Below are 20,952 nucleotides of genomic sequence, written 5' to 3'. Positions count from 1 at the left end.
GTGATTTCTTCTGATGTCACAGACTAAATGTTTATATTCTTTAAGTTCATGTTGTTGTTTTGCACAATATACATTCACTTATTTATATATAATTTATTTAATAAACTATCTATCAATTGTTTGATTGTATTGCATCTAATTCTCACCATGGAATTAATAAACTCTAATCTAATCTAAATCTGTAAGTTTCTCCTGTTCATTCTTTTATTCTATCTACTTGCCTAAGATTATAGAATGTAAAAGAGAAGTGTGAAGTGCTGCACCACAGTACCTGACAGTGTGGTAATAGTAAGCAATTTGCGGCATTCTGTTAAGGTCTACGTAATAAAGAGTATAATGGGAAATGGGGTCATCCTAGGACCCTAATACAACAAAACAAGGACACACTCCCACACACAAGAGGAATATTTATGTCAGACTATGTCTGAGAATGGCACCCTGCATTACACTAGACCAACACACCCCACCTCCTGCTCTAAGTGGTTTTAGCAGTAACAGCAGGTTGTCACGTGTACAGATTACAGTGAAATTCTTACTTGCATATTCAGCCAGCATGCACACCCTGACGCCACTTATCAACATGATAAACAAGAAAGTACGGAAATACACAACTTCATTTTAATTTAAAATACAAAACTTCATCTTACCTAATAAAAAACACAATTCAGTTCACCTGAATTACTTATTCATGTTGCTATGCTCTCATTAACTGAAACTTTGTGATAATGAATTATTCCCTGCTGAATCACCCAGATTGAAAACAATTCTACTGATGAGCCTGATCTGTAAATAACAACCCCACTGTGACATCACTAGTGACGTTCAGCTTGTACAAGCAAATTTAAGCCATAATTTGAAACTATTGACCATTTTGCAGTTAATGTTATACTGTTTGCTTGTGCCACCTGTTTTTTTACTTTTTCTGATTGGAATAAATTGTACATCTATGCTGACCTTTATCTTTTAATTCTGGTGACACGTTTATTGATAATATTTGTCATTGTATTGTTATTATTCTGTTTATTTATCTGTGCCTATTGCACTATGCCTTTGTCCCAATAAGTGTTTTGTTGTTGTATGTTTATCAGAGACAACAGAAATAAATGCAGGAGATTTAGAAAGTATTTAGTCTCCTTCAGTTTCTACAAATTTTATTCTATTATAAATATACTTTTAAATTAATACATTTGTCATTTTCACAAAATCAATCTTCAGTCAATAACCCATAATGACAAAGTCAAAGGAACAGAAATCTCTCATTCATATGAGTATTTAGACCCTTAATTCAGTATTTTTAGAAGCCCTTTTGGCAGAAATTCCAGCTTTGAGTCCTCTTGGGTAAGTATCTATAAGTTTTGCACACCTAGATTTGGTCAGTTTTTCCCATTCTTCCTGGAGGTTCCTTTCAAGTGCTATTAAATTGGATGCAAAGTGTCTGTAAACTGACATATTTGGGTCTCACAGGAGATGTTCTGTGGGGTTTAAGTCTGGGCATTGGCCGGGCCACTCAAGGACAGTCAGAGACTTGTCGCGGGGCCATTCCAGTGGTACCTTAAATGTATGCTTTAGGTCAGGAGTGTTGAACTCCAGGCCTGAAGGGCCGTAGTGGCTACAGATTTTCATTCTCACCCTTTTCCCTTCATTTTAACAGCCTTGTTTTTAAGGATTCAGTCCTCTGAATTCATTCCTTTCTTCATTAAATCAAAGCCAAACGGAAATGAGATGTGAAACGAGTCAACAGATGACCTGCTAAATTGGTATTTCAAACTCCAAACAAATCTCACTCCAACCAATCTCTTATGAGAAGCCAAAACATAGCAACCAGTCTTCCAACTACGTGTGATTGAAACGTCAGTGTACACGTATGGTTACATGCAGTACAAAGACCACTTCCATAAACACTATCTTCTGCTTGTTCACAAGTAACATTATAAACAAGCTTGCTCATTTGCTCTCATGTTCCAAAACGTGCACTGTTAATGTATTTGTCATTTTTGCTATCATAATCACAAAGGTTTAAAATTTGTGTGTAGGCCACAGAAATTGACATCACATGACATAGTTTGCCCATCCTTTGTTTATTTAATCAAGATTGATGAGCAAAAACAGCAAATTCATCACTCTAAAATGAAATCTACAGTATATCAACCTTCATTGCTGAATTTCAACCTTCATTGCTGAAATAACAATAAGCAAATGGGAATAATAGACAAATGAGTACAACAACAAGAAGGAAGACAATATCAGCTGTGAACATTAACACCAGTTGACTTGAAGTCCTTCAGTATCTTATGTGACTGCCTCTTTCAGTCACCACTGCTAGACACCTTTGGTGCATAGGGTCAATGAGCCATTGAATTGTGGCTTGTAGGATACCATTTCACTCCTGCAGAAGGGCCAGACCAAGCTGCTGGTCATTGGCTGACACAGGGTCATGTCTCTGGATGTTGCAATCCAGGGCATCCCAAAGGTGCTCTATGAGGTTAATAATATTAGAGCAGAGGGTGTCCTAACAATATCCTACTGTAGGGTCAGATCAAGTAGAAGGTGGAACAAAGGACCTCTGACAGGTATTCTCAACGACCAGCATCATGGATCTATTCTGCCACTGACGATGGCATTGCACATACCAGCAGTTTCAACAGCAGTATGGGTGACAGATCTTATTTGATCTCTCAGATGGATCAGTCTGAGGTGTCAGTCTTGCTCTGGTGAAGTAAGCAGATGTCATCTGTTCTGTCAGCCTGCTGAAACCTTGTCTGCAGTCCTGACGCAGCACAGCAGCTTAATCCTTAGTGTTTGTCATCAGTGGAGCATGACAAGCCTGCCTGTAGCTTTCCAATGGCTCCCTCTCTTGCTTCTGGTGATATTTAAGGCATTACAGAATGCACAGAACAGTGACTGAGTGTGATCTTTGTCTCGCTGTGACCTGAGGTTTGAATAATGACTTTTTTAAATGTGACCTCATTAGACATTGTTCACCCTCAATCTCAAAGGGTAAAATATGGCTTGTCACTAGTTGTGGAAATACATATCTACAGTATACCTATTACAGAAAATATGGTGTTTCTTTTTGCCATCAGAACATATACAGTATATATATACAGTGGTGTGAAAAACTATTTGCCCCCTTCCTGATTTCTTATTCTTTTGCATGTTTGTCACACAAAATGTTTCTGATCATCAAATACATTTAACCATTTGTCAAATATAACACAAGTAAACACAAAATGCAGTTTTTAAATGATGGTTTTTATTATTTAGGAGAAAAAAATCCAAACCTACAAGCCCTGTGTGAAAAAGTAATTGCCCCCTTGTTAAAAAATAACCTAACTGTGGTGTATCACACCTGAGTTCAATTTCCGTAGCCACCCCCAGGCCTGATTACTGCCACACCTGTTTCAATCAAGAAATCACTTAAATGGGAGCTGCCTGACACAGAGAAGTAGACCAAAAGCACCTCAAAAGCTAGACATCATGCCAAGATCCAAAGAAATTCAGGAACAAATGAGAACAGAAGTAATTGAGATCTATCAGTCTGGTAAAGGTTATAAAGCCATTTCTAAAGCTTTGGGACTCCAGCGAACCACAGTGAGAGCCATTATCCACAAATGGCAAAAACATGGAAATGTGGTGAACCTTCCCAGGAGTGGCCGGCCAACCAAAATTACCCCAAAAGCGCAGAAACGACTCATCCGAGAGGTCACAAAAGACCCCAGGACAACGTCTAAAGAACTGCAGGCCTCACTTGCCTCAATTAAGGTCAGGGTTCACGACTCCACCATAAGAAAGAGACTGGGCAAAAACGGCCTGCATGGCAGATTTCCAAGATGCAAACCACTGTTAAGCAAAAGAACATTAGGGTTCGTCTCAGTTTTGCTAAGAAACATCTCAATGATTGCCAAGACTTTTGGGAAAATACCTTGTGGACTGATGAGACAAAAGTTGAACTTTTTGAAGGCAAATGTCCGTTACATCTGGCGTAAAAGGAACACAGCATTTCAGAAAAAGAACATCATACCAACAGTAAAATATGGTGGTGGTAGTGTGATGGTCTGGGGTTGTTTTGCTGCTTCAGGACCTGGAAGGCTTGCTGTGATAGATGGAACCATGAATTCTACTGTCTACCAAAAATCCTGAAGGAGAATGTCCGCCATCTGTTCATTAACTCAAGCTGAAGCGATCTTGGTGCTGCAACAGGACAATGACCCAAAACACACCAGCAAATCCACCTTTGAATGGCTGAAGAAAAACAAAATGAAGACTTTGGAGTGGCCTAGTCAAAGTCCTGACCTGAATCCAATTGAGATGCTATGGCATGACCTTAAAAGGCGGTTCATGCTAGAAAACCCTCAAATAAAGCTGAATTACAACAATTCTGCAAAGATGAGTGGGCCAAAATTCCTCCAGAGCGCTGTAAAAGACTCATTGCAAGTTATCGCAAACGCTTGATTGCAGTTATTGCTGCTAAGGGTGGCCCAACCAGTTATTAGGTTCAGGGGCAATTACTTTTTCACACAGGGCCATGTAGGTTTGGATTTTTTTTTCTCCCTAAATAATAAAAACCATCATTTAAAAACTGCATTTTGTGTTTACGTGTGTTATATTTGACTAATGGTTAAATGTGTTTGATGATCAGAAACATTTTGTGTGACAAACATGCAAAAGAATAAGAAATCAGGAAGGGGGCAAATAGTTTTTCACACCACTGTATATATACTGTCACGCACGCGCGAGTAGGAGGCCGCGGATTGATTCGACAGCACCTGGGAAACCACTCGCCCCAGGGAGTGGTGGGGTATTAACTTTCTCCCTCTGCTTCCTCATAGGAAAAAGACCGCCCTGCACCATAGGCATGGATGACCGCAGTGCGCATACTTCCGCCCTTCCTCCGCCATCTTGCCCTGACGCCATCCTTCCCATCCTCCCTTGCGGTCCTTCCCGACATTCCTCCACTTCCGGCTCCTCCCCAATAAAATGGCCGCGACGCCAGGAGTCGGCGTCGCGCATTATGAACTGTTTAGTTTATGATTTTGACCTGTTTTTTGTTTGTCTGTACAATATACGGGGCCGGAAAAACCCCAACCCTTGCTACTGTCTCTCGGTCCTTTACAAGTGGCGTAGCGGCAGGATAAGAGATCCCGGAATGACGGAGGGACAGGACCTGAACACCGTGCTGCAGGGAATGAACGCCCAGCTCCAGGCCCTGCAGCAAGCGCAAGCCGCTACCAACCGGGAGCTGGAGGCCACGAGGCCAGGTTAGTGGAAGCCCAACGGGCGAGACCAGACCCGCCCAGGCAGCCGCCTCCTATGGTACCGATGGGCCCTTCGAGGACGCCGATGCCTACCTGGGCATGTTTGAGAGGACGGCCACCCGGAACGAGTGGCAGCGGTCCGAGTGGGCGTCCATCTTGGCGCCATACCTAAAGGGACCAGCGCTGGCCTATTATGACCTCCCTGAGGAGGAGGCCGCTAATTACGACCTCCTCAAGCCCGAAATATTGGCCCGCTACGGCATTAGCCCGGCCAGCAGGCGGCGAATGGCGGAACTGGGTCTTTGACCCGAAAAGCCGCGCCCAGGCGCTCGAAGTTCTGGGGCAAGATGGGCCGCTGGCTACGGCCAGAGAGCCCCGACGGGCGGAAAGTCGTCGAGCGGGTGGCCTGTGAAGGCCTGGTCAATGCAATGCCCAGTTCCCTCGCCCAGCAGGTCCGGGGGCACGCCTATCAAAACATGTCGGGCCTCCTCGACGCCCTGGAGCGCCAGTTGGCGGTCCTCCGACTTGGGGGTCAGAAAAGCCTGCTCGCGGGAACCGCAGGGACGGGCGGCCACCCCGAGCCCTCGACGCGCTGCAGAAGCGCCAGCCAGAGCCAAAGAGAGGCCGGGTCCGCCGCGCTGTTTCAAGTGTGGCGAGACCGCCACCTGCTGCCAAACTGCCCCATCACATCGCCCGGAGCCTATGGACTGCAGCTGGACATCACGGAGAGGTATTGTACCCGCCGCATCCCTTGGCGAGTCCGAACACGGGAGTGGTGTTGCTAAATGGGCACGCCGTGGTGGCTTTGTTTGATTCCGCAGCAACATTACCATTGTTGCTCGCCGCTTGTCTTACCGCAACAGTGGTTAAAGCAACATTTGTTGGTTACCTGTGTACATGGGGGACTAGGTCATATCGTTCCGCCACTGCTATCTTACCTGGAAGGGGAACCAATCCAAATGACGGTCGCTGTGTTACCTGCCCCCCCCTTCCCAGTGATCCTGGGACAAGACTGGTCTAAAAGAATCAGCGGTAAGCCATTCGCGCTCCCGGGCCTCGTTGGATCTTGTCATGAGGGGAAAAGGCACCCTCCCGCGCCTCCACGCCGCACAAGGGCAGGCCCTATGGGCGCTGGTGTCTCGGGGACCTTTCCGTGGCTACGGACCTTGACCCGAAGATTCCGCGGAGAAGGGACTAGCCAGGAACTCTCCCGGGCCCAGGCCCCAAGACCCTCTCGGCGCCTGGACCATCAATTTCGTCCACGCCGCCTCCTTTAAGAGGGAGCAGTGGAATGATGACTCCCTGCGCTTTGCCCGAACGCGATTGTTCTGCCTAACAGCTCGACAGCGGACGGATCCACACCGGGAACCCTTCTTTGTCCTTGAAATGATCTGTTGTACCGAAAGTGGCTACCCATGAGGGCGAGGTGCGGAAGTTGTTGCTAATTCCGCGTACCTTCCGGGCGGGAGATATGCGAGTTGGCACATGCTCACCTCCTAGGCCCACCTCGGGCGAAAAACACTGGAGAGGATTAAGCCCGCTTTTACTGGCCTGGGATCAATGAGGAGGTCCGGCGGTTCTGTCAATCCTGTCCGAGTGCCAGACCCGCCAGATTCCTAGGAGGGACCGTGCTCCTCTAGTCCCTATTCCCCTCGTGGACATCCCCTTTGAAAGGATAGGGGTCGATTTGGTGGGACCCTGGAGCCCTCAACCCGTGGCCACAAGTATATCCTAGTCATGGTGGACTATGCCACCCGGTACCCAGAGGCGGTTCCCCTGCGCCCGCTAATACTAAAAGCATCGCGGGAACTGGTTAACTTGTTTTCACGCTGGGCATACCCAAGGAGGTCCTCACGGACCAGGGTACGCCCTTCACTTCGGATACGTTCAAGGAGGTGGCCAAATTACTGCAGATAAAGCACCTGAAAGCGTCAGTCTATCACCCGCAAACTGACGGGTTGGTTGAGCGATTTAATCAGACGCTTAAGCAGATGCTCCGCAAGGTAGTCAGCGCGACGGCAGGAACTGGGACCAGCTCCTCCCGCCGTGCTTTTGCCTACCGGGAGGTACCCCAGGCCTCTACGGCTTCTCCCCTTTGAATTACTATACGGGCGACAACCCCGGGAATCCTCGACATCCTAAAAGAAGGCTGGGAGGCCGAGGCTCTTCCCTCCTCTAATATTTTGAGTACGTGAGCGCAACTGCGACCGACTCACAAAGATCAGGCCCCTCCTAAAAGAGCACGTGACTCGTGCGCAAGCAGCGCAGGCCCGGTGTTACAACCGCAACTCCGTCCTCAGGGAGTTCCGCCCGGGGGACCGAGTTATGGTGCTCGTCCCGACCTCCCACTCGAAGCTGCTCGCTCACTGGCAAGGGCCTTACGAGGTTAAGGAGAGAAAGGACTGCCGACTATTTGGTAAAACAGCCCAACCGTCGACCGAAAGTGAGAGGATCTATCATGTCAACCTGTTAAAGCCCTGGAGATAGAGAGGAGCTCCCAGCTCCCGTAGGTCACTCTCCCTTTCGCAAGCACAACTGCCCTTAACCTCGTGAAGAGCTGACCCCAAGCAGCGGCAGGAGTTAGCCCAAACACTCCGAGCCATCCCGAGGTAGTGAGCGAGTCACCCGGCCGGACCGCGCTGATTGAGCACGATATAGTCACGGAGCCCGGGGTAATCGTCCGGGAGAGGCCCTACCGACTCCCGGAGGCAAAACGCGCAGAGGTCGAACTGGAGGTGAAACGTATGTTGGACATGGACATAATTGAAGAGAGCCATAGTCCCTGGTCCAGCCCTATTGTCCTCGCCTCCAAGCCAGGCGGCTCCTGGAGGTTCTGTAATGACTTTAGACGTCTGAATCAGATCTCCAAGTTCGATGCCTACCCCATGCCCCGCATTGACGACCTCCTTGAGCGGCTGGAGTGCGGCTCGATATCTGACTACCCTTGACATGACAAAAGGGTATTGGCAAATTCCTTTAACGGCATCCGCAAAGGAGAAAACGGCCTTTAGCACCCCTAGCGGGCACTGGCAGTACAAGGTCCTCCCATTTGGGCTGCACGGGCCCGCGACCTTCCAACGCCTGGTAGATAGAGTGCTGAAGCCCACCAGTCCTATAGTGCCGCTTACCTGGATGACGTTGTCATCTATTCCGCACCTGGGAGGAGCATCTACTGCAGGTCGCAGCTGTCCTCCTAACACTGGCTAAAGCCGCCTCCGCATAAACCCCGGAAGTGTTTTTGGATTAAAGGAGGCCAAATATTTAGGCTACCTCGTGGGACAAGGACAGGTGCGCCACAGAGCTCCAAAGTTAAAGACATCTTAGAATGGCCCGTCCGAGTACCAAGAAACAGGTGCAGGCTTTCTTGGGGCTTGCGGTTACTACCGCCGGTTTGTTCCCGTTTCTCGAAAGAGCAGCACCCTTGACTGACCTGACAAAAGGGCGCCCCTATACGTGGTGTGGACCGACAAAGCAGAACACGCGCTCAGTGACCTAAAGAAGGCCCTAACGCCGGCACCTGTGTTACGGACGCCCGATTTTGGGCTCCGTTTATTCTCCAGACCGACGCTTCGGACACAGGCCTGGGTGCCGTGCTGAGCCAAAGCGTCGATGGTGTCGAGCACCCTGTGATGTACCTTAGCCGGAAACTGATGGACCGGGAGACCCGGTACGCGGCAGTGGAGAGGGAGGCCTTGGCCATTAAGTGGGCAGTGACCCACCTCCGTACTACCTGCTGGGTCGCGAGTTCGCTCTGGTGACTGATCACGCTGCACTTCAGTGGATGTCCCTGCACAAAGAGTCGAATCCGCGGGTCACCAGGTGGTTCCTGGACTTACAGCCGTATAAGTTCACTGTCACTTATCGGCGGGCACCCTTCAGGCCAATGCCGATGCCCTCTCTCGTATTCACGACCTCTCGGTTAGGTCCGCCCGACCTGACGGTCCTGGGCTAAGGGGGGGATCGTGTCACGCACGCGCGAGTAGGAGGCCGCGGATTGATTCGACAGCACCTGGGAAACCACTCGCCGCCAGGGAGTGGTGGGGTATTAACTTTCTCCCTCTGCTTCCTCATAGGAAAAAAGACCGTCCTGCACCATAGGCATGGATGACCGCAGTGCGTTACTTCCGCCCTTCCTCCGCCATCTTGCCCTGACGTCATCCTTCCCATCCTCCCTTGCGGTCCTTCCCGACATTCCTCCACTTCCGCTCCTCCCCAATAAAATGGCCGCGACGCCAGGAGTCGGCGTCGCGCATTATGAACTGTTTAGTTTATGATTTTGACCTGTTTTTTTTTGTCTGTACAATATACGGGGCCGGAAAAACCCCAACCCTTGCTACTGTCTCTCTCGGTCCTTTACAATACACACTAGACATTAAGCCTGTTACAATAACGGGTGCTAGAACAGTAGTGCATAAACATTAGTAGGAACAGTCTATATTAAATGGCAAGGGACCTTGTATGTAGCTGTAATATGCGTCACTGTATTGTGTTCTTTTAATTTTCTCTCTCAGTAATACTGGTTTGTATTTCCGTAAAATGCCTGTAATTTTGTCTGACAGTAATACAGTGGAACCTCGGTTCACGACCATAATTCGATCCAAAACCCTGGTCGAAACCCAATTTGGTCATGAACCGAAGTAATTTTCCCCATAGGATTGTATGTAAATACAATTAATCCATTCCAGACCGTATGAACTGTATGTAAATATATATTTTTTATGTTTTTAAGCACAAATATAGTTAATTATACCATAGAATGCACAGCATAATAGTAAACTAAATGTAAAAACATTGAATAACTCTGAGAAAACCTTGAACAACAGAGAAAACTAACACTGCAAGAGTTTGCGCTATAGCCTTACGAACCACTCGCTAAAAACACATTTTTTATGTTTTAAGCACAGGGAAAAAATGAACATTTGAAAAATCCGTAATTTAATAAACAACCAAGAAAAGTAACATTGCAACAATGCACGCGTGCGCCTGTGTGTGTGTCTCTCTCTCGTGTGCCTGTGTGCGTGCGTGTGTGTAAGTGTGTGTGTCTCTCGCGTGCCTCTCTGTGTGTGTGTGTGTGTGTGTGTGTGTCTCTCTTCCACGCCTGTGTGTGTGTCTCTCTCTCGGGCTCCTGTGTGTGTGTGTGTCTCTCTCTCTCATGTGTGTGTGCGTGTGTCTGTCTGTCTGTCTGTCTGTATCTCTCTCTATGTCTCTCTCTCTCTCTCTCTCGTGCACCACGCATGCGCACTTCACCAGAAGACACACACACAGACACATATATATTGTCGTGGATGCCCAGGAGACTTGCCTGACTGGGAAACCAGCTAGATGGAAGGGCCAGGGGAGAAAGCATGCTCAGGGCATTACTGTATCTTTCCCAGGATGTTAGAGGGCAGCCCCAGGGGTTGCTTAGGCATCACAAATTCACACAGGACACACTGGGAGTTGGAGTTCACTGCAGCCCTGTCAGTTTCTGTTGGTGCCACCAGGGGGAGCTGTGAAGGTTCAAAAAAACCAAAAGAAGGTCAAGACATAAACAAAAACTGTTCATATGCGCAACGCCGTATCATGGCGTCGGCGGCCATTTTATTAGGGAGGAGCCGGAAGTGGAGGGATGCTGGGAAGGACCGTGAGGGAGGATGGGATTGATGACGTCAGGACAAGATGGCGGAGGAAGGGCGGAAGTACCGTGCACTGCGTCAAAACCCGCTTATGGTGGCGGAGGGTCCTTTTTCCCTATGAGGAAGCAGAGGGAGAAAGTTAGTACCCCGCCATTCCCTGCCGGCGAATGTGTTCCCAGGTGCGTTCAAATCCATCCGCAGTCTCCTACCCGCGTGTGCGTGACAATATATATATATATATATATATATATATATATATATATACTGTAGATACTGTGAACTGTTTACCTGGGCCAAGCTCTACAGGACTTGTGTTCCACCAAACCACCAGTCTTTGACCTGCTTTTATAATTCAACTCCTGCAGAGACCTCTGCCAAATGCAATGTTTACTGTATTCACTGTGATAATATGGGCAGCCCAGTGGAATAAAGCATTATTAAAGTATTGTTGATGAAGCTACTTTGTGTTGTATTATCTGATCTTTCTTTTATTCTCTCTGTTGCGTTTTTATTGGTTTTGTATTAAACTGTCCTTCCTGATCCTAAGCTGATCTGCATTGGTGTCTGTTCTGAGTTCAGGGATGACTTTAGTCAGTGTATATATAATACTGTATATATATATATAGTAAATGCATCCATATATACATACACATGCAGACACACTCAATCATTATGAAAGCGGATTTAAAAATAATGATCAGGTTTTATTTAATAACCATTTAAAAGGCTTGGTATGTTGTAGTACATGGATTTGGACTATCCATGATTGCACAAGCCTATACATACATACTGTTACCTACTTTCTGCAAGGACAAAATCTTTTGCACAGATATGCTTCTCATCACTTGCAAAAACTTTAGTAGAGAAGACTATTTCAGTATTTTGGGTGACAGCACTCTGAAGACCAATTTGGTTTTACCTGAGCTGGGGCTCAAGCCGCCTGAAGTTGGAGATGGTTCACCTAAGGAGACAGATCATTGGACAGTGTTAATGATGGAAAAATGGAAAGTGCCAAGTTGCAATGACATTTAATGATCACCAGTCCATCAATAATATATACTGTACTTTTTTACACTGCATACATCAACACAAGCTCATTAGAATACACATAGTAATATTAATTATTTGTTCCACAACAGTTGAAATGAATACGCAAAACAGGTCATAACATCACAGAGGCACAGAAAGTGAAAGGAGCACAAAGTAACTGGAGGAGACTTACATGGACACAGACAGATTCCACAAAGACATTGATCAGTAAGTGTGAGGCACTAGCATTAACCACTTCTCCATCATGCCATTTGGTGTATTGTATAGTAAAAATTTCTGAATGAGTTAAAAGGTTTTATATTTTTTATTATCAAGTAATCTTTATTTAATCTCTATATATAAAATGCTAAGGACTGTTCACCTGTCACACAATTACTAGCAGACTACTGGTGCTCGCACCTTGTTCTTTGCCTTGATTTAAAGCTTATGAGCCAATGCATTCTGGAAATGCAAAAATATCTGAAGTTGCAACAACCTCAGGAGCTGACCTCTGCTTGTGGATTTATTACAGCAAAGTGATTGGCCAACAAAGTAAGTGGCAAAGTGTCAAGCACATCACAGAGGCTTGTGACATGACAAAGAACACCATTAAAAGAAGAAGAAGAAATGCAGTGTCATCTGCTGTATGTCAAGTACAGATTATAACATACATATACGACAAAAACAGAGGGAAATGCATGTGATCATTACATATATGTGTTCAGAACCTAGAAGGAAGTGTGAGTTATATGTGTAACCAACTGGTGGAGAGTTTATCGTTGTTTATATCAAGCCTTTTATGGCATCACACAACCTGCTCCCTTACGTTACAGTCTTAAAACAGTGTGCTTAGCTTTAACTTGAGAACAGCTTTAACTTGGGTGGCAATTGAGAAAATCATCAAATAATTAAAGCTTCTCACTATACAAATGAATTGCTTTTACATCCTTACATCAACACGTCTTTGATGACCAGTACACAACAAAGTACCATCGGCAATATCAATATGTGATCAATGCTTTGCTGCATTTTTTAATGTTGAAACCAACACCATGTGTTGTCAAAATAGAAAAGTCTGAATGTTCGATATGTCCGACCATATGGGGAATTGCTTTTACATATTTAGATCAATGTTTTGTTTGAGAAACACTACGTAGGAAAGTTAGATCACCAATGTGACCACTGTGAAGCTGTATTTTTTAATGGTGAAAACAAAAGATTGTGTTATTAATATGGAGAAGTTCAGCTCACTTTATAAGAACCCCCTTTACTTTAGGACCATGGGTCAGCATTTTTCACTATCACATCATAGAATTAAAGAGCTTTCAGGCCATAGCCACTATTAAATGATGTTTGTTTTTCTCATAATAATGTTGGGGTGAAAGAAACAATCTCAAAAGTTTGGCAAGCAGATCACAAAGACATGAAAACAAGTAATCTGCTTCATTGGGTGGCCTCATAGATTTGCAACAATGGGTTCAACACCTAGATGTGGTCACCACTGTGAGTAATGTGTGTGTCTCCCTATGTCTGTAGTGGGTTTCTTCCAGAAGGTTTGGTTTTCCTTCCACAAGACGAGGCTGTTAGGATGAATGACGAGTCAACGTTGACCCTGTATGTGTGAGACCAGGTGTGTACAGTACATGAGTGTGCCTGGTCATGGCCTGATGTTCTCTCCAGAGTTGGTCATTTCCAAGCACTTGATGCTACCTGGATGAGTACAAGTAGAGAAAGTGGGTTCATTAGTGAATGGATAGATAATTTACTTTTAGTGTTTATTGTACACAGGTTGCATTGAGTGTAATCAATCATGCAATTCTTAGTGTCTGCATGTTCCTGTGCTCTAATTGAAAAAAATATATTTAAAGCAATCGTACCAGAGTTGTTTACTTTAAAGTGTCTTGGGATGATAAACAGTATAGAAAGCCATTAATATCTTACTCACGAGCTAACTGGAGGCCTTCCTGAAAATCTTGTTCGATAAGGCTGCTTTTCTGACAGTTTCTTTACTTATATGGTGGATACTGAATAACCACACAACAAGCACTTTGTCGTCCTTTAATTAAAAAGGATGTGTGATGCCAGTAAAAATATTAGGCTCCACTGAACAGATGCATTTTCCTTACACTTGCACAGTATAGACTAACTAACTTATGTACAGTATTTACAAATCATTGAGTTAGGAAATCCATAAAAAAACACAGAACACCCTATCATGGACCAGTAGGACAAAACTTGAATATGACACTGAGATCAGGCTCACAGTACAAGTTAATTCTACCATCTCAGGCCAAGTGCATAATTTGAGAGGGCTGCCAAGTTAATTCCCAGCAAGGAGTCAGCATTTGACTGAGGAAACATCTTCTATGGCTTGAAGTTAAATTCAGTTAGTAGAATCAGTGTGTTATGGAGTTTAGTAATTAAAGTAATGAGATGTCAGTTGCAAAGCTGCTGGTTCAACCTCTACAATTTGCTCACTGTGTCACTCTGAGCAAGTTAGTTATTTGGTCAATGCTCTTACTGTAAAAAAATGGAAACAGTTGGGAATAGGAATTTTATTTTAAAGAAAATAATCACACAAATGATCACTATCTATCTATCTGTTTAGTAAGCTTGTGAAATTTGCAGTTAATACTAAAACTGAAGAAATGGCAGACACTGAGGGGGCAGCAAAAATAATTAAAAAGGAGCTTGAACTAAGCAAAATTTGGAAAATGCAGCTTAATGTAGAAAAGTGCAAAGTGCTATACGTGGGAAACAGAAATGCAAATTGTACTGTAAATACAAGATGGGAGACACTGTCCTAAAGGAAGAGACCTCTGAAAAGGATTTAGGGGGTTATGTTGACTCAATGTTCTCATCATCTAAGCAATGTTCAGAAACAATTAAAGAAGCAGTTAAAATAAAAGGTTATATTGTAAAAGCTGTTGAATACAAATCAAGAGATGTTATGCTCAGACTATATTACACATTAGTGAGACCACATCTGGGGTGCTGGGGGTCGTTCTGGTCACTACGATACAAGAAAGACAGCAGTACTTGATGTTGTGCTATGAGCTAAGACAACCAAGTGCATCCCAGTACTTAAGTGATAATTAAGGGTAAATGGACTTAAGACTGAAGGCAGGAAGAACTTCTTTATGCAAAACGTTGTGGGAATCTGAAACAAATTAAAGAGTCAAGTAGCTGAAGCAAAAAACTTAATGTTTAAGAAGTATCTGGATGAGACATTGGGAGCTTAGCTAGTAGCTGAACAAATGAGCTTGATGGACTGAATAGCCTCCCCTTGTTAGTCAATTGTTTTATGTTCTTCTGTTTGTAGTGAAACCACTATGATCCTCATTGCATCATCACTGACAGGAGTTCACTTGACTTGCTCTGTAGCATTTAAACCTATCACCACAAAACTTCCATTTCTTCTCAAGATTTAAAAGAAGGCTGCTGCTTTAGAGATAGAACTCTAATCATGTCTTTGCTGAACAACTCCATTGCAGTGCAGTCAAATCAACTAAGTAATCAAACCACAGAGTCTAGCATATCAGGGAAGGCTTTCCACCTGTTCTTACCGGAGCATTTGCCTGTATCGTTGAAGAGAGAACAGCCTTCAGGTGCCTCGCTTTTTTCCACACAGCTGGAGTTCCCTGCAAGGAAATGAGCAAGTAAACTAAAAATGAAGCATGTCATACAGTATTTTCAAAAATCACAAGTCTCCCTGCCCATTCTCATAAATATGTTCATATGTTTGACCCCATTATGGGGTCTTACCTGTGTCAGTGGCCTCAAAGCCTGCAGTAAGGACCCAGATATTTTTACCAGCTTTTGTTAGGTATTGTTAATTTAACAAGGGCTTAGAATTAAATTGTAAATATGTCCAACATTATTTTAATCATACTTTAAAAGTATTCAGTATACACTGTACAAACAACACAAACATAAGCGTAACATTCTCAGATCCACATAATCTAATCCAAGCCCATGGGGACAAACATCCATTCAGATAGATAGATACTTTATTAATCCCAAGGGGAAATTCACATAATCCAGCAGCAGTATACTCATACAAAGAAACAATATTAAATTAAATAGTAATAAAAATGAAAAAAAAAAAAAAAATGAAAAAAATAAAAATAAAAAAGCAGACAATAACTGAGTAATGTTAGATTTATTCCCCCGGGTGGAATTGAAGAGTCGCATAATGTGGGGGAGGAACGATCTCCTCAGTCTGTCAGTGGAGCAGGACAGTGACAAAAGTCTGTCACTGAAGCTGCTCCTCTGTCTGGAGATGACACTGTTAAGTGGATGCAGTGGATTCTTCATGATTGACAGGAGTTTGCTTAGTGCCCGTCGCTCTGCCACAGATGTTAAACTGTCCAACGTTACTCCTACAATAGAGCCTGCCTTCTTAACAAGTTTGTCCAGACGTGCGGCGTCTTTCATCTTTATGCTGCCTCCCCAGCACACCACCGCGTAGAAGAGGGCACTCGCCACAACCGTCTGGTAGAACATCTGCAGCATCTTACTGCAGATGTTGAAGGATGCCAACCTTCTCAGAAAGTATAGTCTGCTCTGACCTTTCTTACATAGAGCATCAGTATTGGCAGTCCAGTCCAATTTGTCATCCAGCCATCCATTATTCAACCCACTATATCCTAACTACATGGTCACGGGGGTCTGCTGGAGCCAATCCCAGCCAACACAAGGCGCAAGGCAGGAAACAAACCCCGGGCAGGGCGTACACACACACACACAACAAGCACACACTAGGGACAATTTAGAATCACCAATGCACCTAACCTGCATGTCTTTGGACTGTGGGAAGAAACCCACGCAGACATGGGGAGAACATGCAAACTCCACGCAGGGAGGACCCAGGAAACGAACCCAGGTCTTCTTACTGTGAGGCAGCAGCGCTACCCACTGCGCCACCATGCCACCCTGGGGACAAACACTGCTGGTCTTAATAATTCAGATCAACAAACTCAATCAATTGCCTAGTGACAGTTTTCATTCTGGAAAAAAGAAATGAAAAAAGATAAATTTGAGGTATTTTTGTAAGAATAACTGATAAAATTAGCCTAATTTGGATGGCATGGTAGCACTGCAGTCTCATGAATCCAGTGTCCTCAGTTCAAGTCCCCTATCTATAGATGTGTTATGTTAGGCCTTATGATGGACTCGTGCCCTGTCAAGGGCTGTTTCCTGTGGTGTACCCACTCTGGTCCCCCACAGTTTGAGAATGTTTTTCTATGACCCTAATCTTTGGAATTTTTATAATAAATATTTGATTACTGCGGTGGGCTGGTGCCCTGCCCGGGGTTTGTTTCCTGCCTTGCGCCCTGTGTTGGCTGGGATTGGCTCCAGCAGATCCCTGTGACCCTGTAGTTAAGATATAGCGGGTTGGATAATGGATGGATGGATGGAATATTTGATTAAAGCCATGTAAATGTTTTTGTTACCTCTAAGACTGTGCATTGTGAAATAACATTAGTCTTACAGACATGACACCTAGTTTGCATACAGGCTCATCCCTTTGGTGGCATAATTTTGAAAGCAAACTTATCCACTCCATTCAATTCTTTCCATTCAATGTATTGTTCCTTGTATGAAACCAACACACTATACTATAATCACAAGTAAAGCTTGAAAAATGAAGTGCAATGTAAAGGCAAAATACATTAACAAAGAGACATAGTAATATATATACTACTAGGGGGCTCTGCCCCCTGCTCGCTTCACTCGCCAACCCCCGGGTGGTGCTACGCACTAGCCTGTTTGCGGCACTGTTGATCGCGTATGGGAAAGCGGATGTACAATTTAAACAGATCGTTATTTTCATGGGAATTGTTACATATGCATAATAGAACTAACTATTTTACATTACAGTGAGTAATTAACCATATTAAAAAATAGTAAAATGTAATAAATTGAAAGAAAATTATGTTTCATGTTGCATCAGAGGTATTTATTGCATTATACATTTTCGTTCTGTTTGGCTTTGAAATTAAAATGCAAATACTTTTTAAATGTACACTTTTACTGTAAAACTTCAGTAAAACCAATTTTTTTAAATTAACTTTTCATCAGTATCACATTGAATTTTGATTTCATGTTTGGATTTACATCGTGACAAGACAACATATAACTGCCCGTGAGTGAATATCGTTTCTTTCTTGAATGTTTGTGCGTACGATTTGTTAATTATCATAGCAAAAACTATTCTAATGGGAAACTGTAAATGTTTTAATACAAATGGCATATCAAGATTTCCTTTGGTGACTAATGTTATCCGCGGAAGATGTACTACATTACCTTTCCTGTTGCCTGTTAAAAATTTTACATGTCAGAATTGTTCAACCAATTTTGAATACAACTAATTTTGTCCTATTGCATAGCCCATGATTCAAACATAAATTACGCAATAACATTACGATACATCCTTCTTTCAACAGTAATTCGGCCTTTGGAAGACCGGATGGTGTTAACGGTTGTACATATTCTACAGGATATTGTAAGTTGATTTTTTTCATCTTCTGCAACATCACCACCACCACCAAATGTTTCAGCATAGTCTATTGATATACATTTAACCAATTTCCTGTGTAACCGATCAACAATTTTTGCATTAATTCATTTGACTTTGTGCTAGGATTGCTCGTGTATTCATTTCTTCTGCTGATAACCCTTCGGGATGAAATCTTCAATAAGATTTGGATATAATAAGTCTACGTTTATTGGGAACTTAAAGTGAGGAAAATGTAAAAATTTATAAGAGCTGAGAGCGCAGGAACTGTGTCTGACAAAAGCTTTCACATGAATGAGAGGTGAGAGGACTGTGGGTGGGGTTGAAAATGATTGAGAGGAGGGCGGAACTTGAAAAAATCTCCTGGCAACAGTCTTGCCTCGCAGGAATTGAAAAAATCTCTTGCCAATAGTCTCGTCTGAAGATTTTCTTTTATAATATATACAGACACACAGTTAAATGCAAGTAAAATTCAAGACTTAATACTAAAAGTGCCAGAAAACTGTCTAAAACATGGCTATCCAATGAAAAGGTATTAACAGACATTTGGACATGAACCCAGCGTATGCTGGCTTGAAAGGAAGAACATACACATAATGAATAAGACTTTATGACCAACACCCTCTGAACCCCACCTCATTAATTCCCCCCACACACATCCATCTCCCCTCCACTCCTTATTTGCAATATATTGCCTTGGATTCCTAAACATCTAATCATTTTTCTCTGATGATGAGTCCTAATATACTGTAAGTCAAAAGCTTAGGAAAAAAATATATTTTAAGATATGCAAATTTTCTCCCTTTGTGGATTTCCAGCTACAAATATGCAAACTGTATCACAGACCTTAATTTCCATGTACTGCATATACATATACAGTACAGTATATAATAAGTAAATGGTATAAATCCAATACTCCATTAACAATTAAATTGCTAAAATAATTTAACGTTATGCCTGCCCTTAAGGCCAAAAATATAGTAAGGAAATTTTTCTTCAAATTAAATAGATTTACACTATGTATATGGGTGGAAGTTAGCAATTTCATTAGAAACCAGACAGCTACACATGATGGTTCAGCCTTTGCTACCAGTAGGTTGTTTTCGTGCTTCTACAATAGCATTAATTACAGGGTTATTAGTGCCCTTCACTCTATAAGTGCATGACCACTTGAAAAGATTCATTCATCTTGCTCATCCGCAGTGCAATATTCTTGGAAATGTGGCTTTTTAATAAGAAGAGACAAAAACATTGCTGGAAAAGTACAATGCACATACAAATTCTATTTACTAATGGTGTTCAGTTCACTAGACTTGCTTTTGATTCATGCTTTTCAACTCCCCTGCTTTCAAAAAGTACAGGAACTGCATCACCGCTGGGTTCCAGACATAATCTCCTTTCTCCGAACAGTCTGACAGAGTCAACAAATTTAAATCCTTAACTGAGATTCACTTCCTTGAAATCTTGAGAATTATTACGGTGGTGAGGGACGATCCTTTAAAGTAGTATTTTTTAACTGAAATGTTGCTCTAGATGGGTTGTCACTTTAAGTTAATAAAAAAAAAATCACCCATTGCTTAGTTTTAGTGGGGTTCTGATTGTAGATTTCAGTTCTACACCCAATGAAAGGGACATTTGGCTCCTGAGGAACTGAAATGACTGAAATAAGTCCAGTTATGAGCAGATGACAGCCTGTTGTACTCTATGAGATTCATTTTGAAAACCCTCGTCCATGGACAAGTTCCTAACATGCACAGTAGCATCACCTACTCTGACCTCTTCTGAATCCATAACAACCTGACAAGATTTATCCCAAAAACATGAATCAGGGTTGTTAAAGAACATACAACTCAGATTTTCTGAGGGTTAGACATTACGTTAACTGTGAAGCGGGCCGAGCAACGGCCATTATGTGTCATCTGTGGTAAGGTACTACAAAATGAAAAGCATGAAGCCTCAGCTGTAAAGACATTTGGAAACATAGCTTGCTACTTAATTAGTTTTACACCAGTTGGTGGGGCAAAGTAATTATTACTGGAGGATCTCTGTAATTTTAGGCCCATTCGAGTCGCTCATGTTAGTAACTTGAACTGCATGTTCATGTCTCAGAAGAGGTTACAGAGCCTTTTACCTCTTATAAAAATCCATAACAAAATTACCCTTTACTGTGCAAATCGACATTATTTGAATGATTTGGATGTTACTAAAATTACAGAGGTCCACTGGTCATAATTACTTTACCCTACCTCAAGATGTAACATTAATCCCATCATAATAAGGCTTAAAAGGAGTATGTCATCCGACTTTTTAAATGAAAAAACTATAAAAATGATAAAACAAATATTTTAGTGTGTTTGTACGTATAACAAGCCAGCGGGCATTCAGGACAATGTCTCATTGCACACCGAACTGAGAAATATAAAAAAGAGGACCCAAGTGCAGAAGAGCTCATCTTGCCAACATTCCAGACAAGTCAGCAGTCAACACACTAACAGATTTGCGACAAGTGTGAAAACCAAATGTTAAAAAGATT

The 20,952-nt window shown here is 43.2% G+C and overlaps 1 protein-coding gene across 3 annotated transcripts in view; it reads right to left on the bottom strand.

Annotated features, from left to right (window-relative positions):
* cd164l2 (CD164 sialomucin-like 2) overlaps positions 1-20,952 on the bottom strand; it is a 69,682-nt gene that overhangs the window by 24,122 nt on the left and 24,608 nt on the right. For all 3 annotated transcript variants that reach the window (XR_005631077.1, XM_039740092.1, XM_039740091.1), the window contains exons 3-4: positions 15,466-15,540; positions 11,790-11,831 (exon numbers count right to left, since the gene is read on the bottom strand). Coding sequence is in view for 2 of the 3 variants with exons in the window: in XM_039740092.1 (XP_039596026.1) it covers positions 11,790-11,831; positions 15,466-15,540 (117 nt within the window). In the remaining variant the exon portion in view is untranslated. The remainder of the gene's footprint in view (positions 1-11,789; positions 11,832-15,465; positions 15,541-20,952) is intronic.

Source organism: Polypterus senegalus, chromosome 17 (genome assembly GCF_016835505.1).
Source record: "Polypterus senegalus isolate Bchr_013 chromosome 17, ASM1683550v1, whole genome shotgun sequence".
Classification (NCBI taxonomy): Eukaryota; Metazoa; Chordata; class Cladistia; order Polypteriformes; family Polypteridae; genus Polypterus; species Polypterus senegalus.
Note: the sequence above shows the minus strand (reverse complement) of the source record. Positions and strands in the feature narration are given on the sequence as shown.